We start from the raw sequence: 13,872 nt of genomic DNA, 5'->3' as shown, positions 1-13,872 counted from the left end.
ATTTTGGTCAGACAGCTGAAACTGCAAAGACATTACTCATGATCCACTGATCCACAAAAGAATTCAGAGTGCTACAGGAATCTAACACATGGAAAAATACTGATGTAAAGGGTATAAAAAATGATGACTAAAAAAATGTTAGAGCTGGTTTGTCACAGAATATATGCTCTGTTGGTTTATATTTCTTCATTGAAATACTTTTCACTTCCCTCAAAAACTTGACATCCATAGCAATGGACAAACAGAGAAATTTTATGAGCAAGTAAGAAAGACAGACAGCAAAAGATAAATGATCAAAAAGAGAGAAAGGAGGAATTGAGCAAAGTGCATATTTACTGAGAACTTACTGTTGACAACACCATATTTCTGAGCTATTAGTGCTGCCTGCAGGCTCTTCCCACTGCCTGGGGGTCCACAAAAGAGGATCCGTGGTGTAAAGGGGGCGGCTGATCGGTGCCGTGTTTGGACATAGGTAAGAACTAGAACAGGAGAGAAAGGCAAGAAATACAGTTTATATCCTATTTCTTTAAAAAAACCCAAAACATTGATTAACTTCTTTTTTTTTAAATGGTTGTTATGTTGATCATCATTTATCACTGAAACATCTAGATATTCCAACCAAAATCAGGACTCTGATAAAACCGTCATGTCAGCAACTTACACTGAGAGGCACTTTAGAAATCTTACTATCATTACACTCCCTTACTTTCTTTCATCAGTAGATGTCAAACCATTTTAAAGAGCAGATTCAATTAATAATTGCTCTTTTATCATGTTGTTTTTAGCAGAAGTAATTTTTGCTTGATAGGTACAATTTTACCATGCAAATTATAGAGGGATATAATTACATTTAATACTTTCTGCAGTTTCTGAACAAATATTTAAGTGTAAAAACTCAGGATGTTAAATTAATACGACGTTTGTCCAGCTGTGTGTGTGTGATTAACAGACTCCTAATTACAATATTATAGACTTGTAGCATAGGATGCCACGATACAATACAGCATTGACAACACATGACCGAGTATGATTTTATTCTTTTGTCCATCATTTTTGCATAACATGTAAAGGATATTTGAGCTTCTTTTATGTCCAGCAAACAGAGTGGAATTGGACATTCTTCTACATTTTGTATCGCCTAGGAAATACTACATTTAGGTCAATCTACAGGTTATAAGAGCTTTGGAAAGACCACAGGACATGTGAAGCATCATCAACATTGCTGTGTTATAGAGATTTGAACTTTGTTGCAATCCCAAAAGAGAACCTGATAGATCACCAAGAAGCTAAAAGAATACACGGCTTGGCAGTGAGGACAAATTAGGATCATAGTTGGACACAGCCAAACACTCTTACTCCCCATGCCCCTTTTATGGCTAACAATACTAGTGAAGAGAGCTGCTCAAGCTCCAGCACAAGCTATGCAGGTTTTCCAGGGATCATCGATTCAAATGCCAAGGCTAAAGTTCATGCCACTGTACCCTGACTGCCATGGTTACCCATGATTAAAACAGCATGGGCACACCTACACAGGCTTTGATTCCACTGTAATTGCAATGGATACAATTAAGTGTTAGCCCAGACATCTTCAGTTCAAATAAAAGACCCTCTAGACTAAAAAGTCCTTGTAATAAAATGGTATTTTAGTCTAACAAATAGGACAGGCTTAGACATCAATGTTTGTATGAATCATAAGCCCATATTAAAAAAAGAAAACACAAAAGGATTGATGGAGAACACCATAAGGATCAGTATTTTAACCACCATTGTTAACACATCGCTGTATACTAACTAACAATTTTTCTGAGGACCCTCTGCTAGACACTTTGGTATCATTATAAAATCTTTTTGTAATAAATAAAAATCTTCAGCAAACTCCAGCCCTGCTATTTCTAGATAGCGGACCTAAAGTATTGAGAAACTAACTCAAACGGCAACCACATAGGATTGTATACATCTCTTTCTCCAGTGCCACAAGCTGTACTGGGATACTACACTGTACAACTGAATTTGATGTCACCTATCCTAGCATAGATTAGCAGTAATTGCATTAAAATGTAAGAGTTTACAAAATTTTATAACTGTATGAAACAGTCCATAATAATACTAATATTGATGAGAGCGCTCCTCTTTCTTTTCTAACTGTATCCGTAGCAATAAAAACACTTAACAAAAAAACCTGGAAAAGCATAACAGAAAATAGTGCGTTTGCTGCATAACTTCCTAAAAAACAAGTATCAGCTACCCAAGGAGTGCTCTAGTTATTCTGAACATTTTCCATAACCCAGTGTATTGAAAAGCACAAACATTACAGGCAAAGCACCCTGCTTACAAATGATGCTTAATTTGCAGTAAATAACCAAGTTAATTAGGAGTAATGATCCCCTAGACAGTCTCCACATCTAATTATTCTTAAAAAAAAAAATCTGGCTGCTTGATGCACTGCAGAAAAAAGATCTAGAGAGGATTTTTTCATTTCAGTTTTCAATTTATCTCACTACATTATTAATTAATAATAATTAATATTCAGGCACTCACATTTTTATTTACAATTCAAGGCATGAATTCTTTATGAATGATGATATGAACTTTTAAATTTAATTAAGTAATTTAGAGGTAATTAATGTGTAAATTCAGAATATAAACTTCCTACTTGTTTATCTTAAAAAGTGCAGCACTTGCTATTAAAAAAGACCTTTTTGAGATGCAAAATTACTGGGATATAACAGATCATCTACTGACTGACAGCTACAAAGTACATTATCAATTGGTCTTCCTGGCAGTTTCCTTATTCTCTTCTCGAAGAATCAACATTAAAAGTCAGACTGCATTACAGTCAAGCAAGGGCAAACAAGAATTGTTGAACAGAAAAGCTACCAGCACAAACAGCTTTTAAATAATGAAATGTTACCGGCTTTGAACTACTCCTACTTCTTATTATCAGACTTGTGGAAGGTACTAGCCCTTTGGGAGATTAACAATTGAGCCACAATGCAGCCTTTTAGAAGAGACTCTTGCAGAAATAACCGTGACATTTGCTCTGAGTCAGCTGTTCCTTGGCAGGACTGTGGAACTAAGACTTTCCAGTTACCTGCACTTACTCTAGTCCTGTAAAAGAATTACCAGGAACAGCCCAAACACTGCACTAGGGAGAACACAACTCAGCTGGGAGCCATCTGTGTTGACTAATCCTGATCCTACAAACTGTCTCTAATGGCAAGGAACTACCTTTCAAATAAAAGTTTATCAACTATCAGATTTGCCATAAAGGTACATATTTACCTTGTGAGAGGACATCCATGGAAGGCTGGTCTGCATTAATCAATTTCAAAACTTTTTGGTAGATCTGGAAAACCCCAGGGAAGTTTCTGTGATATGTCAGCAGTTTCTTTGACATCTCCTGTTCAGATAGATCTTCTGGTTTCACCAAACGTTGCTGTACCAGCGGATCACTTGGCCAGTCAAAGGTTGTATGGTACACCTCTAGAAGTTAGACACTGATTAGGAACTAAGAGGATGATTTAATAGGTCTTGCTCAGCTCCAAAAAGTTTCCTAAACAAAATTAAGGTCTCTGAGCTTTATATTGTGGCACAAGCAATAACCTGTGCACTTCCCTTGCTACTTGTACTGACAGCTGACTATTACTCTGCAGATGCACAGACAGAAAGTGGCCAAGGTAACTGCCTACCCATGTAGCCAAGCACGATGAGTAAGAACCAGGAACTGGGGATAGCTCTCCAAATTCTTAGACTGAACCTTAAGCAAGGCCTTTGATAAGCAAATCTCCTTTACAGCAAATAAAAGCCATTTATTTAGTTAAGAACATCCCTCCTAATTCCACTCCTAAAACATCCAACGTGATTTTTTTATTGAGCAATGTCAGGATTTTATTTTGTAATGGATGATTGATAATGATACTCAACAGACAATACAGAGCTAAGTCTATTTGACAGTCATCTAATGGAAGATACTAAAAGCATACCTGGGCCTCAGAAAAAAACGAGTATCTAGCAAAGATGCATAGCAAAATGTAAGCTCATATGGACACATCTAACCTTCAAATATTCTGTACTGCCATAGTCTACTGTCTGCAAGCTCAATACTGAGCTTTACATTTTCCCATATTTTATTTGCACAGAAAATAAAACAATGGCAACAAATACTTTTTCCAAACAGTTTAAATTTATAATTATAAATACCTACTAGTTCTTAAAGGGATAGCATTTAAATTTTAATCCCACTGGTATTACAATGTTTCTGAGACCAAGCAACACTCCCGTTTCTAGTGGAGATCAGGAACTAACACATACTGCACCTTCTGTGAAGGGATCAAGCCTTTTCCCACTGTTCCTCTCAATCAGCACAGTGTCTGGAGCATAAAGCACAACTAGGAACAAAAAAAAAAAAAAAAAAAGGGAAGAAAAAAGAAAAGAGTGTAGCTCTTGTTAGTTAATTGCTTTATTTCCTGTAGCTGTTTAGATGTATCCTAGTATTAAAGATGGATGAATGTGTTTCAAGCACATTTGCCTCATTCTCCTTTCCTACTATTCTACCTGCAAATACTTTACTTCACTTTTAATCAGAATTTTGCTCCACCTAAACAGTATAGTGGGATAAAATATACATTAATCCAGTCCAGTACCCATGAGTACTAGCTGTCCCTGTCATCCATATCCATTAGCAAGGTTCTCCCTCACTTACATTGTATCTGGAGCCTAGGATGGAAGTGCCCACAGATCACTCGAGACTGATTCTCTTCTATACCACAAACAATTACTTTTCACCCAGGTACTTTGGTAGTGAGACCAGTGAAACTTATTTTTTGATAACCTTACAGAAAAGTGTTCAAACTTGATTAGAAAGCATCAAAAGATGGAGAATCTGTCAGTTTCCTAGGTTGCTTTTGGCTAATCATCCTCACAGTTAAACACTGTAATTTAATTACTATTTTCAGTGCATTTGATTACAGGTTCCAAACAAGTTCTTCTTATGACTTTCTTCTCTGTATCAAATAGCTCTTTCAGACACTTCTCTCCCTATTAAGGTACTCATACACCGTAAATCTCATCTCAGTCTTCTTTTTGATTAACTAGACAGACTGAGCTTTAAGATTCTCATTCAGGTCTTGGTTGCACAGATATAATTGTGAGCAAAACTCAACTTCAGATGTTATTAGCTATATTAAAAATACATGCAAGTACTAGACATTAAACATTTTTGCCTAACTCTATTGCAGTGATTCTGAATTCTTCATTAACAGTCAAATCTCATCCAAATCAAATCCAAAGTGACAATTCATCGAGTTCGCTAACACTCTGTTCACTATCCCCGGCAAGCTCTACATTTATCATTTTACACTGTATTTCACACAATCGTAGTAATTTCTTACATTCTAAGTAGGTCCTCTAACTGTATTAATTTGGGACAACTGGCTGCTTCTAGATGGCAAGGGCAGCTGTCAAGGTCTTGTCTATCAGTACTTTGCCAGTAAACAAATCTTCCTCTCAAATCAAGTCAGGATCCACCCATACTCTGAAAGGTCAAGCTTAAAATCATGTTTTCGCTTCACTTGCTGGAGTAAAGTTTGCTAAGCTTGCATTCTCTAATTCAACAGAAGGACGAATTTGTATTTAGCACGAGACATTGTTTTGGTCTGAGGATAAAGGCTGATTTCTAGAGATGGAAGTCAAAAAAAAATTTAGACCCACTCCTAGAACAGAAGCAAAGCTACATATAGCTGCTCAGAGACACTTGCTGGAGTGGTCTTGAATTTACAGAACTCTAAAGTATAAGAAGAAAAGGGTTCATGTGTGAAAGACGGAGCTTAAAGTCTCACAGGTTACCTCAAGTTTTTGAGTGAATCTGAACCATACTGAAATATTCTGCTGTCTGGTGACTCTGGTGTCTTCAGTATCAGTATTGAATTTATTGAGGATTTTTGGGGAGAAACACTTCTAGTCTTTCCTACTGGATGCAATCACACATAAACCTTGTACTGCTTACCAACATGCCTAGGAATGATGCCAGATGATTGCAGCATCCATGCCTGTTCCTGATTTTCAGGGAAGCCTTCCAAAATCCACCCCTGTTAAACAAAAACATGAAACAGTTATTGATCCTGGAAGAGAAAAAACAAAAATTAGCATTAAATATCAGTGTTATTTGCACAAAAGTTACCTCACTGATCCCACAACAGCACAGTGTTTGTTATGGATGCTTGTGAGAGAAGAAAGCAAACATGGAGCACAGATATTTTTGTGAAATGGCATCCACTAATACCACTGCCACAGAGCAATGGCAACTTATGTATTGTAGCAATGAATTTTTTTGTTTCAATCTTAAAAAAAAAAGAAACTTCTATCTTGAATAAAAACAACCCAAAACAATTTCTACAGTTTTGAAATATTCAAAAGGATACCAGCCCACACTGTGTATAAAAAAAGAGGCTAAACAAATCTAAAGACAGATTTAATGCCAAGAACACTGAGGAAAATATGCACGCTTTCATTATTTTCTTAAATTATACAGGAAAACTCACAGTAATGGAACCAGTGTTCCCAAAGCTAATGAAGCAACAGAGCAAAAGAAAAAAGAAAAAAGAGCCTTTTGCTCCCTTAAGTCCTTGTTATAGCCAGCTAAGTGTTGGATTGAGCATCTTTAAAAAAACATTTACAGATCTGTGAAATACCGTAGGAGAGCTGCAGCCTCACTCAGTTTCTGTGTGATGCAGTATTTGAAATCTAATCCACTTCCCAGTCTCAAGTCTGAATCTTCTGAACTTTCTCTAATTTATCTATTAGTTGCTTAACCACACATATCCTTGTCACTATATCCTATACCTCAAAATAACTTTGTGATATTACAATAAATCTGGAAACCATCTTTGTACTGAAATAAAGAAGATATTTTAATATTGCATTAGCTAGCAATCATTATCATCTCCCACATAAATCTGAAGCTCTGTCAGTATGGGGTCCAAAGGTTTTAGAAGTATTTCAGGGAAACTTATCTCCATGACTTCTGTAGGAGGAAATTGGGACATTCCAATTATACAAGAAAATAGAGTAGACTATTTAAAATTCCTTAATTAGCCTGGTTTCAGGAACATGTCATCCTGCTGATATCTGTAGAAAATAAGAGACTCAAGTAACTGCAAGCCATTTTTGCCACTCTCAGTGTTTGCTCTATCAAATTAGAATGAACCACTGTCTAAGGTCACACAGGTGCTGAGAAATCAATTTATCCCTTGGGACTTGCAGGAGGCGAGGCTGCACAATATTTTTAGTGGTATGCTAGGAACTTCAGCACTAGTTCTGAATATATTGTGCCTGTACAACATATATATATAGGCCCAGATCCCCTTCTAGGGAGAAATGGCATCAGAGGTCTGAAGCCAATAAATCTATGCCAGTTTACACAGACTACAAATCTGGCTCATTTTCTCCACTCCAAGTGCAACACTTTTGGAAACTAAAACAAAAAAAAACAAAAAAACACCACCCCACAACACCATTGCTTCTGATGTCACTACAGCTTATTGCTCAAAATGACATACTGAGCAACAGGCAGTAAACACTATATTGTATTTTAACAATGTATAGCAAACTTCAAGAGGTTTATATACAAATTTCAAAGGTCCTTAAAACAGGCAATAAGCAATTTTATAGCTAAAAGTTTTTGCAATGTAAGAAAACATAGCTCAGTAAATAGCTTCGTGCAACAAATATGTTTTAAGGCATTAAACAAATGCAAAATAAATACACACTACAAAAATAGTTAGCATTTTGGATCTTATTTCCAAAGGTCTCTGAGTTCCAGGGTATCAGTCAGTCCCTAATTAGAATACATTATCCATCTACTTGACACTTCAGTGAAATGCCTATTCCACCACAGAGCTGCAGCTTTGTTCAGAACAGGTTTATTGATATTCTGCTGCATTCCCTCTCCATACCCCCAGTGGCTTGGTTCTGTTTTATCACACATCAAAAAGGCCGTATGCTCAGGGCACCCCATGCACAGCTCAGAGCTGGAGGTCTGAACAGCTGCAAGTAGTATGGTATCACAGGAGGGACAAGCTCCAAGCAGATGTCACAGATAAAAAAAAAAAAAAAAAGGAAAGGAAAAAAAAAGTAAAAAGGGAGTGTGGCTTGGGAACGAAGCAAGAGGAAGCAAGACACAGCAGAGCAAGACCTGACTTAAAATATGCCTATCATGCTTTATGCAAACACCGGTCCTTTTTGCCCTCCTGACTATCATTAAAGTGTAATTAGTAACTTCACATGGTAAATTTGTTTCTTTAAGAAGCCATCTATTTTTTGTTCTTGATAGCAGTAACCTCACATCCATGCATGGATTGCACCTTATCTCATCAAGGGTGGAACAAAGGCTAAAAGTGAGTAATTCCATGGTGCCTTTACTCCGTGGTCACTGTTCCCGCTCTTTCAGCTGGAAACCTCAATCCTTTCCCACACGAAGACTGCTGTAAGTACAGCATTCTGCTGTTGCCTTAATGCCAGGTGAAGTGCTCCTTTGAGACCCATGCCATGCTGAAAGTCAGCAACAAGGAAGTACTTTCAAAGCCATCACTTTCCTCTCAAATTTAAGGAATCTGGAGAAAAGGAAATGCGAAGGTCATTCCCAAATGTAAATCTCATTCCTTTGCTGGCACTACTCTCATCTATAATACCAAGCCTACATGCTTTCACACTTTCCACCCCAATAATAATGACTTGGGTATTCAGTTCTGTCTTGTTATTTGACCTGCACAGTCTCAATTTTATTTTTTTTTAAATTACAGAATCCAAACTTGACACTGCCTTAGAATAATGAAAAGGGATAGCGCAAAGAAATAATGCTGAATTACGTGGCACATCTGAAAGGAATCTCAGCCACAAGCATAAAGATCAAAGGTCATTAATACTGTTGCCTTTAGGAAAATGGCTCATCACAACAGTTTTTACACATCATCATTCAGTATTTTTGAAAAAGTATTACCTGCCTTTCACTTTCATCTGAAGAAAGGGGACAGACAATAATGCAAAAAAATAATTTCAGTAATAGCTTTGCCAGTATGGATCTAAAATTTCTGAGATTTTCAGAAAACAGCAGACTGAGGAGTGCAGTAGAAATACTGTCAATCTAACTCCTGCAGTCCATCAACATTAGCAGCATGGACGATGGAAGAAGCTCCAACTTTACCAAATTTCCCATTAGAAAGAAACCTTTTATTCCCCACGTTATTTTTGTAGGTTGAGTAAGCTGCAAAGCTATTAAAAAAAAAAAGCCACATTCTTCTTGGAAAAAAAGATGGTGAATAGGCAGATTCTCTCCCCAGATAAATCTATGTAACACCACTATCCTTGCATGGAGTTTCACAGAGACAACATGATGATCTTCATCTGCCAAGGTAAACCCAAAAAGAACGAATCGCCATTGCTCTCTTTGCCTTCCCTATCAAGGATAGCCACTACCCTTCTGAACAGTTTACTACCAATCAGAAGTAATTCTGCCACTACTCATGTGAATCACTGGCCTAAGCTTAGTTTCTAAATAGTCCTAAGACACGAGTGAGGTTGCTCAGCTTGCTCTCTCACAAATTCATCATGTAGCAATCTCTTCACTAGTCTTTCCCAGTTCTATAAATTCCCTCCACAACACCAGCTGTCAGAGGTGCCGCAGCCAATGTGTACTAACCCTGTAAGATGAAAAGTCTTGATATTGGCTTCACAAGTCCCAGGTTCTAATGTAATGCTTGCCATAAGTTTTCTGTGTATGCTGGAACACCTACTTGTCTGATCCCTTGCAGTCCTAACTGCATTTGTATTAGAAGAACACACAACACAGAGTCTCAGCAGAGCTGTTGATCAATAAAAATGTTCTCCTTAGAGAATGCCTGTGACATCTATAAACTTGTGAGTGTCAAAACAATAGCACAAAAAATTCTGTATTCCTACTGTCAGTGGGATGAAAGCTGTACAATTAATGCCAAGCCAATGACACCACAAGGAGAAATAAAACAAACAGCTGGTGGTACTGTAGTCCAACATACTGCTCCTAATCTATTAACAGTCTCAGAAAAAAAATGCTGACTCATGCTTTGAGAGAAATGGCATAAATCTGTTCAATGAAGTACAAAATCCACAGTATTAATTCTATTTCCAATCACACAAGGAAAATATTGCAATTAAAGAACCTCTTTCAAATGGAAAAGACATACGCAATGTGAGGAAGTTTCAGTGACCATGAATTACTATCTATTAATTAAAATATTTTTAATAACCATCACAACTTTGAAAAGTTAGTTATGTGTTTTTCCTAAAAATAGCTGAAACCTGAACTAGACCAATAACATCCACTCCATTCTTGCTGAATGTCAGGGAAGCTTTATAAAGGGCTTTTTCCCTCCTAGTTCCCTAACACATCCAGCACTGATTCAGTGTTGCTGGTGATAACAACAGGAACATAAAATGTAGGCAGGACACTATGCAGCTGTTGGCATTTTAACCATCTTGTCACCTTACTCAGAGTTTACATGACCTAATACTTAAAATAACAGTCACTGAGAGATCCTTCCCTCACTATTAAAAGGAGAGCTAGAACCATGCCAACAATTATAGAAAGCATGGGGCAAAAAAAAGCATAGGGTGAATGCAGCCTTTGGAGCGCAATGGATTTTTCTTACACTCTGATGGTTAGTAAAACTCACTTTAACAATATCGCAACAAACATTGGAAAAATTAGCTGTTGAAAACATACCTTCTTTTAATCAGGCAAAGAGACTTATGTGAAAAAATAAGCACGTTGGAGAGGTTTTAGAGCTACTGTTATAAAAGCCCTAAACTGAAGAAGTCATTCACCTACTTGCTAGTTTACAGCAACTACTGCCATCCAACAGCTCTCCTCCAGACAGCAGTAGAGGACAGATGGCCCCAGCAACTACTACCTTTGAGAGACCATGTGAGAAAATATTTAATCAAAACTACTGCAAATACCAGGGGTACCCTGGCATCTTCCCTGTCCTACCTGCTAACTACTAGTAGCCCAACCAGAGAAGCTGTTAGTGTTAAGCTGAGGGGGGCTGTGTTTGGGGACTGAAACCAGCCTAAAGCCTAGCAGTTAGCAATCAGAAGAGCAGTTTCCCTCTTGGGTTTATCATCTTTCTAACTTACTTTCATTTCTACAGGTTTAAAGATATTTTAAACATACTCACTAGAGGAGAAGTTTCACTTGAGATAGATGTTCCACATCTTGCCACAAGGACAAGGTAGTAAATCATACAATCACCTGGCTTGCCGTATATCCACGATATCTCATTGCGCTGCTTACATAAAAAATGTTGACATTCATAGCCTTTTTTTGCTGCTTATTTGCTAGTATATCCAGAGCTGACAATACTGGTTTCTCAAGTGTTCTTCAGCTACACTCTTTAATTCAAAATGCCACAAAAATGATCAAGATGGTACACCACGTGTGTTTTAAACAGGTTCTCCTGCAAATTGAAAGGCCTAAGTCCTGTAAATTCTTAGTACAGATTAACAAGTGCATTAAATACTACCAGATAGTTGATCTGGAGTGCTAAATAATAAATAAATAAAATAGTTCAGCTAAAAAGACCTTCAAGGGAAACCAGACCCATATAATTCAAGCACAGTGACTAGCAATGCAAAAGTTTAATTCTACTTTGCAAATTCAAAACTAATAGATCAATTATGGAGTAAGGTGTATAGTATTTTGTAGAGAAAAATTGATAACCCTTAGGTTTTCTGCCAATCTCTTTACTCCTTTCTTGCTAAGGATCCAAAAATCATTGTTTTAATCTCCCAGATAATGAAGCAAGGAGCAAGAAACACAGGATCCCAAAACACAAAAAAATGGTCCATTTGGAAAAGAAGGAGAGGGGGTCATGTTCTTATACATAATGAACCAGAAAATTCTTCCACTGTCTTCCCAGGCCGCGATTGTACCAGCGTAGGAAGGGAATTCAAAGAGAAACAACAGCAAGGTTTAGGGAGAAAAAAGAGCTTGAACTAACAGCAGGGTGCATTTTGCCTAAAACCTGTGTCTGATCTGTATGGCAAAGTAGATTTTATTAGTTCACAGTAAGTGGAAAGAAGGCAGGAGTGCGCATCAGAAAAATCCACACTTCACAGTTTAGAGCTGCCAGTACATTTTAAAATCCTAATATCTTGGTAATTGCCCATGAAAGCAAATACTGGTGTAGTTTAAAAGCGCAGGGTTCACCTCATCACTATGTTACTCCAAAGTTGCAGGAATTCAACCACATGAATGTCAATGGGATTTATATCTGGTATAAATCTAGAATAATTTAGAGATGAGCTAGGTTTCTGTTTCATTAATTTCCCTGCATAAAAACAATTGCTCACATTTCTTCGAGGGAAGAAGATTCCTAGACTGTCATTTGTAAATATGTATGGGAGCCAATAATGCACCCCAGATTTTTGTTACAGTGTCTTGTTAAACCTGGATTTAGCTAAAAATGCAATGAACTGTTCAAAAATCACCCACATCAACTTATTTTTACTCCTTCAGAGCTTTCTCTACTGATGGAAAAGGAAGGACTTTTATAACAAGATACTTCCCAATGCAAATAAGGGCACTGTCATGCAAATAAGGGCACTGTCATGCAAATAAGGGCACTGTCATGCACTCTTCTATGACCTGGCAAAAGAACAAGATTAGCTGGTCAAGGAAAGGTTTCTTTTAGCTTAATGACTTTTCTCGGTAACATTAAACACCAGCAGGTAATATTCTAAATTAAATTCTCATGCGGCCAGTGGATTAGATAATGGGATAGGTCGAAGTTTAGCTATTGCTAGTTCTAAGCTACTGCTTAGAGAGACCAGCATACTACCTATTTTGCTACAGCTATATGCTCACAACAGAAATATGACACAGACAGATGTCCTCTAGCAAACCTCTCAGGCAGGAACAATTTAAGAGATTACATCTCCAGCTATTCATTACCATCCTGATCAAGTTATCCTTTCTGCAGTTCATAGACTGTAATTGACCATCTGATCTTGCTTACACAAGGTAGGACCATTGAAAGCCACTTCCATCAGTGGCTTAAGCTAAGATAGTTGACTTTGCACTGAAGCACATGAAGACTTCTTTGGCAATCGTTCACATTGAGTTCTAAAAGCCGAAACCTTCAATCAGGGGCAGAAAATTTTTTCAATTCTTCTTGCTAGTTTCATTGATGTTTCTCTGCACCTATAGACACCTCCGCGCTACAGAATTACCATCTTAAGAACTACAAGGCAATGGCCCAGCCCCCAAGATGATTTTGTTTTACATGAATGGAAGGATCCAGTCTGCAGATCATTGCAGGCTACACCAAAAATCATGGAGACAAAGAAAGAAGCACAAGACACAAGGTTTTCAGCATTTCCAGTTTCTTTCAGTGCCTAATGCTAAGAAGCTTTAGGAAGCAATTTTCACAGTTCAATGAAATGTTAATTACCAGCCCTGCTTTATTCAACCAACAAGGTAGATGATGATGATGTTGAGAAGCAACAGATTTTAATAAAACTATGAGCCTTGCTATATCTCTGTGAGGTCAGGAAGTACTAGTTATCCTCTGACCCAAAGGTGTGGGTGTGACAGAGTGACTGTTCTGAAAACGCATACTATTTATCTGAAAAAAGCTGTTTAGTCCTTCATGAACATAACACCTACTCTGGACTGGACTATTTCCTCTCAAGAAGTACATCAAATAATGTGTAGTCTGTATTTTGGCACTGTTTAGAAACAGGGTTTTATCCATTAGATTAGTATCTCTCTTACAAATCAGCCCCTTATAATGGGCTGATTATGGACTCAATAAACCATAACAACACCTGAGATTTTAA

The 13,872-nt window shown here is 37.4% G+C and overlaps 1 protein-coding gene across 3 annotated transcripts in view; it reads right to left on the bottom strand.

Annotated features, from left to right (window-relative positions):
• Positions 1 to 13,872, bottom strand: part of AK8 (adenylate kinase 8) — an 81,609-nt gene that overhangs the window by 53,380 nt on the left and 14,357 nt on the right. For all 3 annotated transcript variants that reach the window (XM_072883283.1, XM_072883286.1, XM_072883284.1), the window contains 4 exons: positions 6,005 to 6,086; positions 4,317 to 4,388; positions 3,283 to 3,483; positions 348 to 479 (listed from right to left, as the gene is read on the bottom strand). In XM_072883283.1, the coding sequence (XP_072739384.1) occupies positions 348 to 479; positions 3,283 to 3,483; positions 4,317 to 4,388; positions 6,005 to 6,086 (487 nt within the window). The remainder of the gene's footprint in view (positions 1 to 347; positions 480 to 3,282; positions 3,484 to 4,316; positions 4,389 to 6,004; positions 6,087 to 13,872) is intronic.

Source organism: Ciconia boyciana, chromosome 18 (genome assembly GCF_034638445.1).
Source record: "Ciconia boyciana chromosome 18, ASM3463844v1, whole genome shotgun sequence".
Taxonomy (NCBI): domain Eukaryota; kingdom Metazoa; phylum Chordata; class Aves; order Ciconiiformes; family Ciconiidae; genus Ciconia; species Ciconia boyciana.
Note: the sequence above shows the minus strand (reverse complement) of the source record. Positions and strands in the feature narration are given on the sequence as shown.